Source organism: Vipera berus, assembly GCF_964194415.1.
Source record: "Vipera berus genome assembly, chromosome: 1".
In the NCBI taxonomy this organism is placed as follows: domain Eukaryota; kingdom Metazoa; phylum Chordata; class Lepidosauria; order Squamata; family Viperidae; genus Vipera; species Vipera berus.
Window position 1 is genome coordinate 163,023,144 of NC_138202.1, and position 18,480 is coordinate 163,041,623.

General features: G+C 40.0%; 1 protein-coding gene across 1 annotated transcript in view; it reads right to left on the reverse strand.

The window, feature by feature from the left end:
- Positions 1–307: 307 nt before the first annotated feature.
- The window catches only part of TTN (titin), a 314,129-nt gene continuing 295,956 nt past the window's right edge, over positions 308–18,480 (reverse strand). Inside the window, exons 306-322 of the mRNA XM_081340361.1 lie at positions 17,666–17,971; positions 17,282–17,563; positions 16,453–17,046; positions 16,065–16,352; positions 15,625–15,924; positions 14,920–15,222; positions 14,479–14,781; positions 13,783–14,367; positions 12,874–13,179; positions 12,471–12,770; positions 10,814–11,389; positions 10,415–10,720; positions 9,720–10,313; positions 3,064–9,017; positions 2,823–2,976; positions 1,767–2,051; positions 308–1,648 (exon numbers count right to left, since the gene is read on the reverse strand). Coding sequence (XP_081196487.1) covers positions 1,356–1,648; positions 1,767–2,051; positions 2,823–2,976; positions 3,064–9,017; positions 9,720–10,313; positions 10,415–10,720; positions 10,814–11,389; positions 12,471–12,770; positions 12,874–13,179; positions 13,783–14,367; positions 14,479–14,781; positions 14,920–15,222; positions 15,625–15,924; positions 16,065–16,352; positions 16,453–17,046; positions 17,282–17,563; positions 17,666–17,971 — 11,729 coding nt within the window. The 3' untranslated portion in view covers positions 308–1,355. The remainder of the gene's footprint in view (positions 1,649–1,766; positions 2,052–2,822; positions 2,977–3,063; positions 9,018–9,719; positions 10,314–10,414; positions 10,721–10,813; positions 11,390–12,470; positions 12,771–12,873; positions 13,180–13,782; positions 14,368–14,478; positions 14,782–14,919; positions 15,223–15,624; positions 15,925–16,064; positions 16,353–16,452; positions 17,047–17,281; positions 17,564–17,665; positions 17,972–18,480) is intronic.

Below are 18,480 nucleotides of genomic sequence, written 5' to 3' on the forward strand. Positions count from 1 at the left end.
AGTGCCATTGAGTTGGTCATGCCCACCCAGTAGGCCACACCCATGCCAGCCACACTCCCCCGCCCCCCCGGGCAACCACAATGCTGATGTGGCCCTCAATGAAATTGAGTTTGACACCCCACTTTAAAGGGTTCATCTTCTGTAGGTATAAGATTAAATATTTAAATAGGAGAAACTGTGTCTGACAACAATCCAAAATCATGTAGCCGAATTTCATAATGTTAAGGAACTGAAGGATCATTTACAGTTTTTGGATCATGGGTTACCCTCCCCTCCACCAGCAAACAGATGTTGAAAGTAGGAATGGAAGTAGAACACAGAGGGAAAAGGAAGAACTAGGACACAGAGGTGGTAATGTGCAGGTGGCATGCTTTATTTAAAAGGAACACTATCTCAAGGAGGTTCAGTAAAATAGCTAACAGCTCACTAACAGTTTACTAATGAAACTAAACTAAATTTATATCCAGGGCCAAATATGATGTTATAGCAACAGTTTACATTTTCTTGAAACTGTGGTTCAGACCTTAGTTGCCTGGACTTGACATTATCTACCTAAATACTAACACTATGACACAATCACTGCATCCAAGGAACCTCCAAGAGTTGGCACTGCTTCTGTCCATGAGTTCCTAAACAGCTTCATTCAACAACGGGATAGCCAGGTAGATGTTACTTTTTTTGTAAAGCTGTTCAGGCAGTCATTGTGCCAGAAACAATGCATAAAGAGGCGATGAACAAAATGCTGGCCGCTGACATTTTGTTCCATCTATGGTAAATCAGTCATGAGCAAAATAAAGTTTGACTTTTATCAGACCCAACATAGGCTATTAGAGTGGGGCTTACAGGAGGGTAAATGCAAACCTCACCAATGGCTTATGTGTCTGATTGCAAATAAATTCATGCACACGTGAAACGTGTACAGCATCATCTCTTAGGTGTCAGGAAAGGAGTCTTCAACAGGGAGCCTCTCTACCTGTTGAGGCAATCTTAGACATCAACTTTGTGTTGAGGCACCAATATTAGTTCAATGTTGAGCAGGGTATTCGTTCCGTCAGAAACTTTCTCCTACCAACGGTTCCAAAAGTTACATTTTCAAATGTCATAAAACAAATGGTACAAATCTCCATAACCGTTATCGTCGGCTATATACAGTATGTACATGTCAAATGAAAAACTATGTTTTAAAGTCACATCATACATGACTCTATAAGTCATAGTGTAATTTCTAGGATCTTGTCTCGTTCAGGAAGGTGTATAAAAATACTATTTTAAAAACTATATATTTACAAATCAGTTATCTGAGTCAATATGAGTCACTTGGCAGAGGTCAAGTGCAAAGAAAATAATTGCACTTTCTACATTGATCGAATGTTAATGTTCACAGTGGCAGAGTCAACGCCAAAGTCATTTTCTAAATTCAGCGTGTAAAGGCCCTCATCGTTCTTCTGAACATCCATGATGATAAACGTGGTTAAATCTTCACAGGTTTCAATATGGAATCTGCCCCCCTGACTAGAAATATTTTGCCCTCTGTGGGACCAAGTGATTTCAGGAGTAGGGTCTCCCGAGAAAGCACAGGAGACGGTCAGCACCTTTCCTTCCTCGATGGAGATATCACTTGGAAGTGCTTCGATTTTGGGAGGTGTCCCTTTGCAAAACAAGAAAAAAAACAAGTTTAGTGGAGGTTATGACTTCCTTGGGACAGGAGGTATTCTAAAGGAAGTAGCGGGGGTTTCTCTAGCTCTACGTATAATTGTATTGCTCACCTCTCGTACCAGATTTGAGCAAGCTACTAGTTGAACTCTCCATTTGGGTCAGACTAGATTTCCCCGTTACACTGCTGGAGCTCATCTCTACAAAGGATTCTTTCATGGAAGACATGCTTTTGGCTGACATGCTTGCAAATTTCATTTCAGTCATACTGCTACTGCTGAACGAAGCTTCTTGTTTAGAAGCGGCCATTTGAAATGACTGTGAAGAGAAACTGTCCTGCATGCTCGCTTCACCACTTCTCCTCAACACTACCTCTTTTGGAGATTCTTCAATTAGAGCTGTGGAGCATAGCAAACATACATGGGGAAAAAAACAACAACCAATGACACCACATTAGCTGGTAAAGACACATGTTCTCTAACGACTTTATGAAAAGAGAAACAGGAATGGCTTGCAATTTGAGGAAAACTGGCTTTTGACGTAAGGTCCCAATAACGGACAATAATGCAAGAATACTCTTTTCCCCTCTCTATCTTAAATAAGTTATTGTGACTATGATCAGGGAAATATAACTTGAAATTACTAAATAAAATTATAATTACTAAAGAATTGTGAAGCAATACTTAGAATGGTGGTTTGTTTTCCTTATTTATATTCACTGAAAGCACCGTTAAAAAATACTACAGTTTTCCTTAAATACAAGTCTATGTGCAAATAGATAGCAAACACAAAGTAACCCAATGATTCCTCGGATACGTGCAACCTTATATTTTATCTGCAAACTTCAATACTTTTTTAAAATCCTGAAGGCTGTGCACCTTTTGGAATTTAATATTCTTGAGAGTTTTTTAATCAGTTACCACCAGAACCAAGGGGTTAATAGCCAAGATACGTTAGGATACTTGAAAGCTTTATGGCAACACTGAGCTGGCATGAAATGTTTTCTTAAATATTCATTATACGCTTATTTAAATATAGTAACATCCTCATTTATATTGCACTTTAGATTCAGTCCATAAAGCGGTACGTCATTGAAGAGTTCACAAAATCAGCTGCTTTTCTAAGTCTTAGTGCCATTAAGGGAAAACTGGAAGACAAAATAAACTTACAAAGGACGGTCAAGGATGCTGTTGCAGAGCATTGCCCATGAAAATTTTTTGCTTTGACTGTGTATTTTCCACTATCGCTCAATGCAGCATTTTGGATTGCAAGAGAATAAACATTCTTGGAACGATTCACTTGGACGTTGGATGAGAGAGCAATCTGATAACAGGAAGAGAGGTTTAATTAAGGTCATGTTTAATCCAAGCATGCAAAAAATTTTTTTATGGCTAACAAATCATTACTTACTGGTTGATTATCTTTAAACCAGTAGATCTCAGGAGAAGGATCTCCAGTGACTTCACAGGTAAGTAGCACATCTTGTCCTTCATTAACATTTTGAGATCTTGGTTGAGTGATGAAGGTTGGGGCATTTGAAAGATCTTTGGAAACAGTCATTTCAAAGTGACATTTGATGATTCCATCTTCTGTCTTTCCTTCACAGGTAAGTATTCCTTCCTCTTTCTGAGTAGCCTTGCTAATGGTCAATGTATGGTCACTTCCAGATACACCGTATCTATAATCTTCAGAGTTAGCTAACTCTACTCCATTTAGCAGCCATTTTACATCAGAAGCATTGGAAATATTGGCTTTGAGAACAGTTCTTTGGCCTGCTGACACTGACATTTTGCTGGTAGTAGCTATAACTTCTGGGTAAGGCTTCTTAATATCTTCAGATATTAGAGACTTCTTAACAATTTCCTCTTGGACTACTGCCTTTTCTTGAGAAGTCACTGTAGCTCTCTTTTGGGTAGATAATTCAAGGACTTCTGCTTCTTTCTGAACCAGCTTTTGCGTTTTGGTTAAGCTTGATATCTGAGTACTTGTACTTTTGAATGCTTGTCCAGTAAACTGGAAGCTAGTTTTAGAAGAGCTTTCTTCTCCAATAATCTCACATGTATATTCACCCTGGTCAGAGTCCTGAAGGTTATGAATGTTAAGTTCATAAGTTCCATCAGCTGCATAATGAAATTTGAAACGATCATCTTCTTTTAATTTCTTGCCATCTTTATACCAGGATACTTCTCGAACACTTAACGCGCTGCTTTCAGCTGCGCAGAATAGCTTTACTTTATCACCAGAAACATCCACCTTCAGTTGTTGTGTTATCTTGGGAGCGACAGCAACTGGCAGGTCTATTTTTTCAGCTGGGGCAGTTTTCTCTGCAGCAGTTGATTTTGCTTTGGAGGGGGCAGGAGATGGTTCAGGAGACTTTACTCGCTTTGGAGATTTTACTCTGTCTGGAGATTTCACATGACGTTCAGGAGACTTGACCCTCGGAGGTGACGTAACTGCTTTTTCTGGAACCCGTTTTTGCTGAACAGTTAAACTAAAGTGAGCTTCCTGCCTTCCTTCAGAATTCTCTACCACAACAGTATAGCTGCCTTCATCTGAGATCTGAACAGATGAAATTTCAAATGTAGACTTATATTCAGTGCATATCACGTGATAACGCCCGGAAGAAACGAGAACTTGTCCGCCACGTAGCCATGTCACTGTTGGTGTTGGTTCACCATCGGTGTCACAAGAAAATCTTGCAGTCTCTCCTTCAGAAACTGTGATTGAGCGGGGTTTTGTTAATATTGTAGCAGGTAGAGTGGTTTTAAATTTCCGGTGCACAGCTTTTTCTTCTATTGATTTTTTCTCTGACGCACTGATTTTCTTTTCAGCAGAAGCATGATGTTCATATGATGATAATGACTCCCTTGTTGCTGTCAGTTCTGACTTGACTTCTCTTACTGAAGAGCTTGCTTCTGTTTCAGAAATTTTCTTAAATGAAGAGATTGCATATGCGTCAGTTCTTGTCAGATCAGGAATAACAGTTCTAGGAACTTCCTCATCTCTGCGCTGGGAACTATAGGTAGTATAGTCTCCTCCTGTAACATCTAATGTTGCATAGTCCGAACATTCTCCTCTATAGTTTGTGCACACAACACGGTATGTGCCACTGTCATCAATATGGCAATCAAGGATCTCTAAGGTCAATACACCACTAATGTTAGTGGAATGTATCTTATGGCTCTCATGGATTTCAATACCATTATGATACCATTTCACCTCAGCAGTTGGCTTGGACTGAACATTCAGAATAAATCTGGTGTTGGTGCCACATGGGACACGATGTGAGCGCATTCGTAGAGTGATGCGTGGAGCATGATCTAGAGTGAAAGGTTCTTGAGTCAGAACTTCATGTTTCCTTTCCATTGTTTTTTGAGTTTTCAAAGCAGCTTTCATGGACTCATACCTGGAAAATATATCAAATCTTGCTGTCCTTTCAAATCTAGAGAGAGATCTCTCACTGGATACTGGACTTGGTGAACGTGGACGAGTTCTCTCTGGCGTGGGAGATCTTCTCTCAGGTTCTTCCACAGGATGTGAATGAGGTCGAATTAATTCTGACACAGGTCGCATCAGTTCAATATAAGTTGGAGAAAGAGAACGTCTTCTTCTGAGTAACCTTGAAGGAGGTGAATATTCCCGATGAACGTGCCTCACCATTTCTATTTCCTCTTCTTCCTCTTTTGATGTGATCTCAGTTATTTCTTTTTCTCTCCTTCTTCTCAACCGTCTCTTTTCTTCTTGTGACATATATTCCAGTTCACTCTTGTATTCAGAGAGCCGCTGTCTAGTAGTAACTGGTCGTAGGAGTTCTTCATCTTCTTTCTCAGCCATTATTCTTTCCCTTTGTTTAGATGACCTATAAGCTGCCCTGTCATGACGTTGTCGAAGCTGTGCATAAGTTGCAGTCGTGTCTTCTTTAGAGGGTATATGATAGGTTGCATATCTCAACCCTCTTTCTCTAGATAGTTCTGCAGCTCTCTGAGCTTCTGTTGCAGAGTAATGAAGAGAGGACAGTTCAAAGCGTGGAGGGCTTCTGCTCGGAGGTGAAGCAGAAAAGCCTAACTCCAATTCTTCTTCAAGTTGCAATCTTTCTTCTTCAGTTCTCTTCATGGCCAAGTAATCATCGACAGGCAGCAGCAGTTCTTCTTCAGATAAGTCACCAAGGGATCGCCTTCTTGGTCTATAATAAAAGTCATAATCAGGAGATGGTGTACGACGACGTGCTGGTCTCACTATTTCAAGATCATCTTGTGACAATTTAGGTATGCGCCACCTAGGCTTATATTGGTCCGAAATGCGTGGCAGTGGCATCACGTAGAATTGTTCCCATCTGGAGAGACGAATGCGCTTGGGTCGCTTCTGAACAATTCTGTCAAGTTTTCCTGGCATTTCATACTGGTCTCTCAGCTTCTTGTACCACTTCATGTCTGACATAGGCACAAATAATTTGATGTTCTGATCTTCTTCAAGAGCAGTGGCCACGCGCCTGCGGGGCTCTGGGATCTCGTAAGGCATTCGGAGTCTTTTTTCTTCTTTAATTTCTTCTTTCTTCAGTTCAAATTCACCTTTGACAGTTTTTGTGGTTACAGCTGGTTTATACAGAATAGCAGCTTCTCTCAGAGCTTCTTGGGCTACTTGTGTCAATGGAACAGATTCTGTTCTGGAAAGAATTTCTGCCATTCTCACAGTCTTGTCAATTCTTCTCTGTACAACTTTCTGCTTCTCTTCTTCAGACTTATATTCACGCTTGACATATCTCAAGCGTTCTACTTTCAAGTAAGCCTGGCAGCTTGCAGAACCAGCACTGTTTGTAGCAGTAACTCTGTAATAGCCACTGTCTTCAGGCAAGGTATCCCTTATATGTAAAGCATAATAATCTAATCCTTCATGTACAATTTCAATATTGGGACTAGCTGAGAGAGGCTGGCCATCTTTTTCCCATTTCAGTGTTGGTTTTGGAATGCCAGAGACTCTTATCTCAAAGCAGACATGCTGGCCTTCTTGACATTCAGCATTTGCCAACAGCCTTTTGAACATGGGCCGCAGAGTGGTAGCTTCAGCAGGAGCATGATGAACAACAGTTAGTTTAGCTTTGCAGCTATCCTCACCGTATTTGTTACGTGCCAGCACAGTGTATTCAGCATCATCCTCCTCATTAAGATTGTGGATTAGAAGTTGATAAAGACCTTTATCTGTTTCAAAGGTATACTTCCTATCATCATCTCCTGGTTTGATTTTCTGACCTGATTTGAACCAGGTTACACGAGGCTCTGGGTGAACTGTTATAGTTACTCCAAACCGGATATTTTCACCAACGTAGGCTGTTCGGTTATATAGAGGCAAGGTAAATTCTGGCGGCTTCTCCAAAAGTCTCATGGTATCTACTCGGCGCTTCACTTTCTTGACAGTTCTGCATCTGTAATAGTCGGAAACTTCTCTGACACCTTTAACAAATAGTTCTGCATAGGAGCTGTCTTCCCCATAATCATTTACAACTTTGCATCTATATGTACCATTATCTGCTTTACCAATATCTTTGACATACATTGTAGCTATGCCTTCATGGTAGGTGATTTCATATTTTTCACTGTTTTCTAGTTGTTTTACTCCAAAATACCAGTTCACTTGTGTGGCCGAGTCATAGTTTTCAATTTTGCAGACGTATTTGACATGTCCACCTTCTTCCCCAACAGCATGCATTATTTGACCAGATAGCGGGCCAATATCAATTGATGCCACTTTAACTTTAGCAACAGTAACTCCCCTCTGAGATCTGACAGCACCTCCCCACGAAATACGGGCAGTTGATATAACGGTAGTCCATTCCTTCTTCACCAGTGTTTGGTAGTAACGTCTGTGTCTTAATGTTTTGATTACTTTAGTGCTGGTTTTTTCGATTCTCTGCTTCAACCACGGATGGTTAAGAGCTTCTGTAGCAGTCATACGAGATTTTCTTTCTTTTACTAGTAGGCGATCAATAAAGTCCAAGGCCTCAATACTTATATCTTTGAAGGCTTCGTCATCAAAATTATAATCAGCACTGATGATATTTTCTACTGTCTGTTGGTTTGTTTCAGCAAGGAAAGGATTCAGGCCACTGAGAAGTACATAAACTAGAATTCCAAGTGACCACATATCCGTGGCTGTGCTAACTAGATCATGTTGATGGACTTCAGGACCATAATATTCAGGAGAAGTGAACTGAAGCCTGAAATTATCACCGGGTTTCAGTTGTCTTGCCTGGCCAAATTCAATAAGTTTAATTGTAGAACTTCTTCTTGTGAAATAAATAATGTTGTCAGGCCTGATATCAAAGTTTCCAATGCTGTGACTGTGTAAGAATTCCAGGGCTTCACATACTTGGCGTACATAGCTTACAATTTCTCTTTCATTAAGTTCAAAACCAGGAGTGTTCAATCTTTCAAAGATGTCAGCTCCAGAGATGAATTCAGAGATCATGATCAACTCTTCTAAGCTTTCAAATGATTCATGAAGATACATAATGTTTCTGTGTCTAGCAATGTTTAGGATAGAAATTTCTTTCTTTACTAGTACTTGATCAGCACCTTTAACTTTGACAAACTTAGCCAGGTAAGTCTTTTTGGAAGCAATCTCAACGCACCGGTGAACAATTCCAAATTGTCCACGGCTGAGTTCTTCAGCAATCATATATCTATCATAGAGTTCTTTTGTAGAAGAATGAGCTGCCTTTGCTGTGGTGACTTCTCTGGCCTCATCAACTTCTTCATCATAATTAATTACTTTCGTCTTATCTTCTTTGGTTACAACAGAGTCTGTTGGTTCAGAAGGCTGACTCTGACCAAACTTATTTTCTGCTATAACGCGGAAGACATAGCTTGTTTTACCAAACAGGTTTACTACAGTGTATCGTGTATCACGAGCTTGACCAACACGGATCCATCTTTCAGCTGTTGTAGCGCGTTTCTCAATAGTATAATGTGTGATTCTACTTCCACCATCATTGGCTGGAGCATTCCAGGTTAAGTTGACAGAATCCCTTGAAACCTCACTTGCTTTCAATCCTCTTGGTGCATCAGGGACGTCAGCCACATCTAATTCAACTGTTTTCTGATCAATGCCAAATCTGTTCTTAGCACAGACAATGTAGAAACCGGCATCTTTTCTGTCCACCCCATTAGGGAAAACAAGGGATGTGAAGGATCTTGTAACAATGACTTGGTAATGTCCATTTGTGTCAATGAGATCTTGTCCTTTCTGCCAAGTGATCACTGGATCAGGCTTGCCACTGAATGGAATTTTGATGCTAACAACTTCACCACGGAGGGCGTGAACTGCTCCCATTCCTTCCAGGTTTTTAGGTAAGTGGATTTTAGCAGGAACTATTTAAAAAAAAGCAACACAAAAAAATTAAGTTAGCAAAACTGAATACGGTAAACAAATTTAATTTTGTTTTTAATAGAGGAAAACTGATTCTTAGGGGGTGGGACATTTCTGCAGCTTAAAGGCTAATATTTGAAATTTACTTTTTGCCATAAATTTTTTCCATTTCACAAAAGGCATGCTAAAATTCTGAATGCCAATTTAGGCAAAACTGATTTTTTTTCTATGATAGAAGCAGTTGTGAGATATTTGTTCCCTGAAAATGATGGTACAACATATATTAATTGTTTTAAAAATGTGTTCCATATATTGTTTTTTAAATTATGTAACAGAATATTATTCTATAAGGCCTGCTGTTTAGATGAGAGTCCATGCAGTGGTATCTTGTCAAATGTTTAATCTAACCCTACCCAGTGGTGGGATTCAAATATGTGAACAATTGGTTCTCTGTGTGAATGCCACTTCTGGAAGTCCATTCTGGGCCTGGGCAACAACAAATTTGCTGCCGGTTCTGCCAAACTGGAGCAAACTGGCTGAATCCCACCACTGACCCTACCCTAGCTCTCTTAGCACTGAAATTATTGGACAAAAATCTTAAATATAAGGAATCAAAAGGAAGTTTGGATTTTTGCCCATCAGCTTGCATTTAACAAATAAACAAAAAATAATTGTAATTTAAACCCCCCCCACACATAATTTACCTTCAACATCTAAGGAGGCAGTTCCAGAAATTGATCCTCCTTGGTTGGTTGCTCTCACTTGGTACACAGTAGCATCGTCGTCTGTTACATTTGTAATCACCAGTTGATGATATCCTCCCTTAAATTCTTGTACCTTCACCTTTTCACCATCTGGCATAATCTCCTTGCCTTGCCTGAACCATTTTACAACAGGTTTAGGGTGACCGGTGACTTTGCAAACAAATGTGGCGTGACCTCTAAATTTCACGTTCAGATTTCTGATTTCTTCTTTGAAATGTGGTGCCTGAATTGCTATATCAGATTTGGGAATGACTGGTGGTGAAACTTCACTCCATTCACTCTCACCACCCAGATTTTCACATTTTACACGGAATTCATATTCCAGACCTTCAATAAGGCCTGTGACAGAATAGACAGTTTCATGAATTTCTTCTGTGGTAACAGCAATCCATTTGTTCTGCTTCTTTTCCCGCTTTTCAAGGTAGTAATTTCTAATCTTTGAGCCTCCATCACTTGCTGGTGGCCTCCAAGATACAACACAGGAATCTTTTGTAATAGCAGATACAATTGGCTGAGTTGGTTGTCCTGGCTTTTCTGTAAAACAAAACATTTCCAGGACATGAAGTTGATTTGCTTAGTAGACGGTTTGATTAAATTCAACAATGGATTATGGTTTATTTTTTACATGGACTTACCAAATGGCGTCTTGATAATAACAACTGAAGAAACTTCTAAGGCTTCACTGATGCCAAATAAGTTCTGAGCAGAGACGCGGAAATAATACCCTGCATTTTCAATTAGATTAACGATCCTGCAGGTTTTGCCAGAAATACTTGATGACACCAGCTGCCACTCGGCACCTTCTTTTGCTTCTCTTTTCTCTACAACGTAATTTGTGACGAAGGCGCCACCATCATCTTCAGGTGGATTCCAGCTGATGACGACAGAGTTCTTCAGCAAAGCTTCCACGACAATTGGTCCTGCAGGTTTGTCTGGCTTATCTGCAGAAAAAGGAGGCGGTGCATAAAGCCATACACGAAAAACACGGTTGATTACATAACTTTTGAGGGAGGGGAAGAAAAGGTAGCACTTACCTTGTATTTCCACATTGAGTACAGTATCAACACTTCCAAAAATGTTACTGAGCTGCACTTTGTACTTTCCGGCATGCGTCTTGTGCTGTACATTTTTAATGGACAGGTGGGTATAATGCTCCGTGTTCTCAATCGTAATGTTTTCAGTGTTCTTTAAAAGTTTCTTGTCATGGAACCAAGTAATAGCAGGCACTGGGCGACCAATGTAGACGACATGGAGGCGAAGAGTAGAACCTATACCGGCACGGTATTTCTCTTTCAAGGGGAAACCAGGATGGAATTGTGGAGAAGCATGCAATAAGAGCTTGCCGCTGGTTTCAATTTCTCCAACATCATTGGTAGCCTTGCAGGTATAAAGTCCTTCATCTTCTTGCTCTTCTGTCAGCACAGACAATGTATGGGTGCGCCCATCGGACGACATCTTGTATTTTCGGCTCTGTACTAGTTCTTTGCCAAAACGATACCATTTAATGTCAGGAAGAGGTCTCCCAAGAATCTGGCACGATAGCTGACCTGTCTCCCCTAGGTTTGTAGTGACATCCTTTATTTCTTGTCTTACTCCAGGGGCTTCTCCAGCTGCATTTATACAAGAAAAAAAGAAAGAAAAAAATGCTAAATGTTGTCTATTTTGGGGATATCTTTTATTTTAGCATGCTCCATCTTTTCAACCAAAATATTTATAGAGCTAACAGAGTAACAGAGTAACAGAGTAACAGAGTGAGTAACAGAGTGAGCGCCTGTTACTCATCCCAGCTTCTGCCAACCTAGCAGTTCGAAAGCACGTAAAAATGCAAGTAGAAAAATAAGGACCACTACGGTGGGAAGGTAACAGCGTTCCGTGCGCCTTTGGCGTCTAGTCATGCCAGCCACATGACCACGGAGATGTCCTCGGACAAGCGCTGGCTCTTCGGCTTTGAAACGGAGATGAGCACCGGCCCCTAGAGTTGGAAACGACTAGCACGCATGTGCAGGGGAACCTTTACTTTTACCTTTATTTATAGAGATACATATAATTTTTATTTTTCTAAACATTAAAATCAATATTTAGCTTCATTAGTACTGTGATTAGTACTGTATATATCACATTGTGATCCACTTGGCAGAAGAAATATACAGGCAGTCCTCAACTTTAGTGTTTAGCGACTGTTAGAAGTGGCTCTGAAAAAAGTGACTTGTGACCGTTTTTTCTGCATTTACTACCGTTGCGGCCTCCCCATAGTCATGCAATCAAAATTCAGATGCTTGGCAACTGGTTCCTGTGTATGATGGTTGCAATGTCACAGGGTCATGTGATCACCTTGGGTGACCTTCTGACAAGCAAAGTCAAAGAGGAAGCCAGATTCACTTAACACCTGAATTTCTGACTATACAACTGCAGCCATCCACTTAACAATTGTGGCCAGGATGGTCATAAAATGGGGGCAAAACTCACTTAGCTGTCCTGCTTAGCAACTAAAATTTTAGACTCAATTGTGGCCACAAGTCAAGGACTACCTGTATTAAATTTCTCACTCTTTATGTTAGAACAGTCAAGTTGTTTCTAAAGTATATAATCAAATCAACCCACATGATGGATCCATAGCATTCTTCTCGTTAACTTTAGTATCTTCTAATGACTTTGTTGATTATACCATAAAATAAAATGAACACATCTTACATGTCAGTTTTGTCTTCACTGTCATTGCTGTTCTACGTGGCCTGCTGATTCCAGTTTCGTTTTCTGCAAAAACTCTGAATTCGTATTCTGTAGCTTCCAGCAAGCCGCCCACCGTGAACTGTCTGTCTTTGATGCGTTCTTTATTGCATTTTTTCCACGCGGTCTGTCCGTATTGGCGATACTCAATCCAGTATCCAATGATGTCCTTACCACCATCACACTCAGGGCGCTCCCATTCTAGAGTAATGCTATCTTTAAATATAGAAATGATCTCAATTTCTCCAGGCTGGCTTGGTTTATCTGTAAAATGAGCGGGGGGGGGGGAAATCGTAAGAAATGAAGGGTTATCTTCTCTGAAATTTTTACCTAAATGCCTTCTGATATTGACGTCATATTTACATACCAAACGGATCCTTGCACACAACTGGTTCGGAAGCAGGGCTTGGTTCACCTTCACCAATATCATTTTGGGCGATAATACGGAACTGATATTCAGCGTCTGGAACCAGTCCTGTGACTGTATACATTGTAGTTGTGATGTGGGTCTTGTTATGCCTGACCCATTTATCAGTAGATGTTTCTTTGCGTTCAATATAATAGCCAGTGACACGAGAGCCACCATCGTCTCTAGGTCTGGACCAAGATAAGCTGACAGAGCTTTTTGTGACATCAAGTATTTCCGGTGGATAACTTGGAGCCTCTGGAGGATCTGTTAAGAAGAACACAACAGTTACTATACATCTTCCCCCAGGAAAACTGAGTTTAAATCTCAATTCAGTTGTGATATTTTAGAAATGTCTAGTCATTTCTAAATAATAATGACTAGGCTAGTCATTATCTTTCATCCTAACCTAACCACTGAGCCATGGTGGTACAGTGGTTAGAATGCAGTACTGCAGGCTGCAGTGCCAGGGGTTTGATCCTTACCAGGTCAAGGCTGACTCATCCTTTCATTTATTTATTTATTTATTTATTTTATTGGATTTGTATACCGCCCTATTCCCGTAGGACTCAGGGCGGTTTACAGGGCAGTTAAAACCATGAATACAAAAAATTAAAAACAAATAAAACAATTAAATTAAATTCAAGCCCCAAGAGTAAATCTAAAACCCAGTTAAATTAACAACCCCACAGTCTGGACCAAACATGCTTCCAACATCAGTAAAAAGAGTACCCAGATTCTTGGGGGCAATATGCTAACTATGTAAACCTCTTAGAGTGGGCTGTAAAGCACTGTGAAACGATATATAAGTCTAAATGTATTAGTAATGACACAACAACCACAACCACCAGAATTGAGATGTGTACTTACTCAGAGGTGTCTTTGGCACAACTGGATCTTCAGATTTCAGAGATCTGCTCACACCAAATTGGTTTTCAGCATAAACACGGAAGTGGTATTCCACATTTTCTTTGAGTCCTTTCACCACTAATGATGTACCTTTTACTCTGGAATCAACTGTGTACCAGGCAGTCTTTGGTACTTCACGCCTTTCAACAATATATCCCAATAGATCAGCACCACCATCATCAGATGGAGACTTCCAGCTGACTCTAACGGAGCGGCCTTGTATGTCGTCATATTCAAGTGGTCCTTCTGGTGGATTTGGAATGCCAATGACTCTGACTTTGATGTAGACTACCTTCTTGCCACATTTGTTTTCAAGTGTTAAATCGTAAGTACCAGAATCTTCTCTTTCTGCATCTTTGATTATCAATTCAGTATCTGTTTCAGAAGTGGCAATCATAGCCCTCTGGAGGACATCAAGTCCTTCCTTAGTCCATTTGTAAATTGGAATAGGTTTACCTTTAATTGGCACTGTGAGCTTAATTACTCCACCTTGCCTTACAAATACACCTTCCAGGTATTTTTCATCCAGTACATAATCAGGATATTCTGGGGGAAGGGAAAAAATATATATCTTGTGTTAGATACAAAATGGTTAAATAGCATTCTTAAGTTTTAAACATTGGGTTCCATTAAGGAGAAAGAGCTCAATTTTCTTACCAAGCATTTCTGTTACTTTGGCTGTTCCTGGTACCTCTGCGGGTTCCCCAGGACCTCCAGCATTACAGGCTACAATACGGAATCTGTATTCTGCCCCTTGTGGAAGATGGGTTAGAGTGTATTCACGTATTTTGGTGGGTGTGGTGTTACACTTAGTCCATTCAAACTGGTCAACCTTTTGCATTTCAATTAAGTAGCCAGTGACTTTAGATCCACCTTCATCTTCAGGTGGACTCCAAGCCAGGGAAATCGATGTCCTTGTAGTATCTGTAACTCTTGGATTCTGAGGTTTGCCTGGAGGAGCTGAAATACATAACGAGAAGAGACATAACTCTAGTTAACAGAACTGCACATTTAACACTGCTTTTCAAAAAGGCAGTTCAACATAGTAGAATCTACTATTCCTTAAATATTTCCTAGCAAGTGTGGCACATTATTTACCAATTGGATCCATAGCAATTGCAGGCTTTGATGCTCTACTTGGTTTGCCAGTGCCCCTAGCATTGATAGCTGTGACACGGTGTTCATACTCCAGGCCTTCAATTAACCCTGTTGACCGGTAGCGTGTCATAGTCACAGCAATTTTGTTCACACGGACCCATCTGTCTGATCTCACTTCTTTGCGCTCCACAATGTAGCCAGAGATCTGTGAACCACCATCCTCTTCTGGCGGATACCAAGTAAGTGTCATTCCATCACGGCAGATATCAAACACTTCTGGAGTACCAGGAGGACCTGGGATGCCTAGATGGATAAAGCAGGGGAAAAAAATGAGAACGTGATTCCATTTATAGTCATATTACTTTATGATCCCTCTAATCATAATTTTATATATATATATATATATATATATATATATATATATATATATATATATATATATATATATATATATATATATATATATATGTATATGTATATGTATATGTATATGTATATGTATATGTATATGTATATGTATATGTATATGTATATGTATATGTATATGTATATGTATACGTAACAAGTATTTTGTGACCGGTTCAATGTAGCTGATTATTTAAGCAAAAGAAGAACAGAATGTATATAATGTTGGGTCTTAAAATATTTCTTTATATCTCTTTTTTAGTTTTTAATGCAGAGGGCTAAAGCAAAATATTAACTTACTGATTCTGCTCTTGCATTCTATAATCTCAGATTGCAAGTAGGATCCAATTCCAAAGCGGTTCGTCGCAGCCACACGGAATACATATTCGGTACCCTCAGTCAGTTTAGAAAATTTAAATGTTGTCCGAGTTACAGATTCAGATACCGGTAACCACCCTGGACGGTGGGCATCACGTTGCTCTACCACGTATCCACTTAATGTTGCACCACCATCCATCTCAGGGGGTTCCCAGGAAATAGTTACAAAAGTTGAATCAATGTCAACTACTCTAATAGGTCCGGTGGGTGGTCCAGGTTTATCTGTGGAAAAGAAAAATAAAGCATAAAGGATTCCAAAAATATTTTTTTTAAAAAAATCAACAGTGTGCTTTACTTAAGGGGGAAATGATCAAAACAAAACAGAAGACAAGGATATATTTTAAACAGACCAAAAATCTTACCAAGAATAATAACTTTGACTGTATCTAGAACAGTTCCAGTCGTATTCTTCAGTTCAAGTGTATACGACCCAGTATCTCGTATTGTTGTTTCGCGTATAGTTAATTTAGTGAGTTTGGCAACTGTTTCAATCTTGACACGCTCTGATTCTTTTAGTTTAGAGCCAGCAAAGAACCAAGAAACAGCTGGAGGTGGCCGTCCAGAAATTGGAATTGCTAATTCTATAGGTCTTCCAGCTGGTACATGAATGGTCTTTTGAGCAATTCCAGCCAGGTCAATTATGGGTAGAACTAAAAAAAAAAAGAGAGTTTTTAAAAACGATATGGTTAATCAAGTCAAACTATGAATTACTGCTACGCACAACGTTGCACTTTTCACCATGGCTTTTACCTTTTAGATCTTGCACGGTGACGGCTGTGACTATTTCTCTTGGTTCTGAGACACCCTTCTGATTTTGTGCTCGGACCCTAAACAGGTACTGTTCTCCTTCATTTAGTGAAATGATTGTGTGCTCAAAGACGGTAGGTTTCAGGGTTACAACTTTCATCCACCTGTCTGTCCCAACTTTACTGGCCTCAATGACATAGCCAGTTAATCTGCTGCCACCGTCGTGCTGTGGTTTCTCCCAGGCAAGCGACACAGTCGATTTAGTAATGTCAATCACCTCCAGTTTCTGTGGCACACTTGGGACTTCAGATATAAGCACTGTATCCGATGTCTCACAGGCCTCACCTATTCCATAGATATTTTCTGGTAGAACTCGGAAATAGTATAGAGCTCCTTCAAGGAGTCCAGAAATTCGGTAAATGGTTTTGTTGCATTTAGTAGTTACTGTTTTGTAAGCCCTCATGGCAGCCTCACGTTTCTCAATGATATAGTTATTGACCGGTGCTCCACCATCAATGGCAGGAACGTCCCAAGTAATCGTTACAGATTCTTTGGTGACTTCTTTTACTCTCACAGATCCTGGAGGGCCAGGAGTATCTATGGGGGAGGGAAAGAAAATATTAATTATTTATTACATTGCGTTGTGCAACACAGTTTTTTTCCTTCTTGACAAAACAATACTCACAGACCTCCACTGGCATGATCATGCTTCTTTTTCTCTTTTTGCCATTTGCCTGGCTCTCTGTGACTTGATTGTTGTGCAGTTTCAAATATCTTTTCATTCGTCGTGAAATAAACAAGGCGGTTGTGTAAAAAAAAAGTGTTAACTTACCATAGATTTTTACAAGAACAGTGGCCGATTTCTTTCCTGATTGATTTTCAGCCTCAATGACATATTTTCCGGCATCGTAGCGGTTAACTTTATCCACAACCAAGAGTGTATAGCTGTCCGTGGTGTCAATGATAGCCCGACTTGCTAAGTCAACACCCGCTTTGCTCCAGGTAATTATTGGTGCTGGTCTGCCAGACACTGAGACCATTAGACGTAAAGAGCCGCCAGCTCTGACAGTAACGGTCTTCTTTAGGTCATCAGCAAGCTCAAGGTCAGGGATTTCTGTCAATGGGAGGAGAAATAAAAGATGAGCCTCTCGTCTGAATATTCTAAACACAGGGGTGTAAATAGAAATCTGCGAAAGCTTAATAAATGTGAGGTTACCTAGCCTTTCCACTGGTTCTATTTCGGCTGGCGACTCGCTGTATTCACTTATCCCATTTATGTTGGTGGCAGCCACTCTAAAGCGGTATTTCTGGCTTTGTCTAAGACCAGTCACAGTGAATTCAGGATTCCTTATAGTGGCTGTAGTATGGACCCTGTACCATTGGTCAGTGCCTTCTTCTTTCATTTCAAGAATGTAGCCCAATATGTCAACTCCGCCATCGTACATGGGCTTTGTCCAAGCTAAGCTTATGCTTGTCTTAGTAGTATCTACAACTCTTGGAGGAGAAGGAGGTGCAGGAGTATCTTTGAAAAGAACAAGTTGTTATTGTTTTTATTTTTCTCGAAGGCTTTGGGAAGGTTTCATTTTGATCGCAAAAATTTTGATAACGTCATACATTTTCAGACCCTTCCTATTTCTGAACAATTACTCTGTCGATGGACATCTCAGGTGAAAAACTGTTTAGAAATTCAGACTATTTATATTACTCCATAGGATTGTTTCCTTTTTATTCTCTCTTTAAAGGTAAATCAACTTAAAACTAAACACACTAATTCTGCAACGCATCTGTAAGACTTTGTGAATGACTTCCTCAGTCTTTTGCAAACAATTTAAAGGCCCGATAGGTTCAATTCATTTTGACCCCTAACCTAAAAGATATATATGAGTCTTCAGAAAACAAAACACTAGAGTTAGTAGTTTACCTGATCCAGGGAACTGTTCTCTGATGGAAATATATAGTGGTGAATTAGATCATAAGTGCAGTATAAAGTAATCTATTGATACCCTTGACCCGAAAAGGAATTACTTGTCT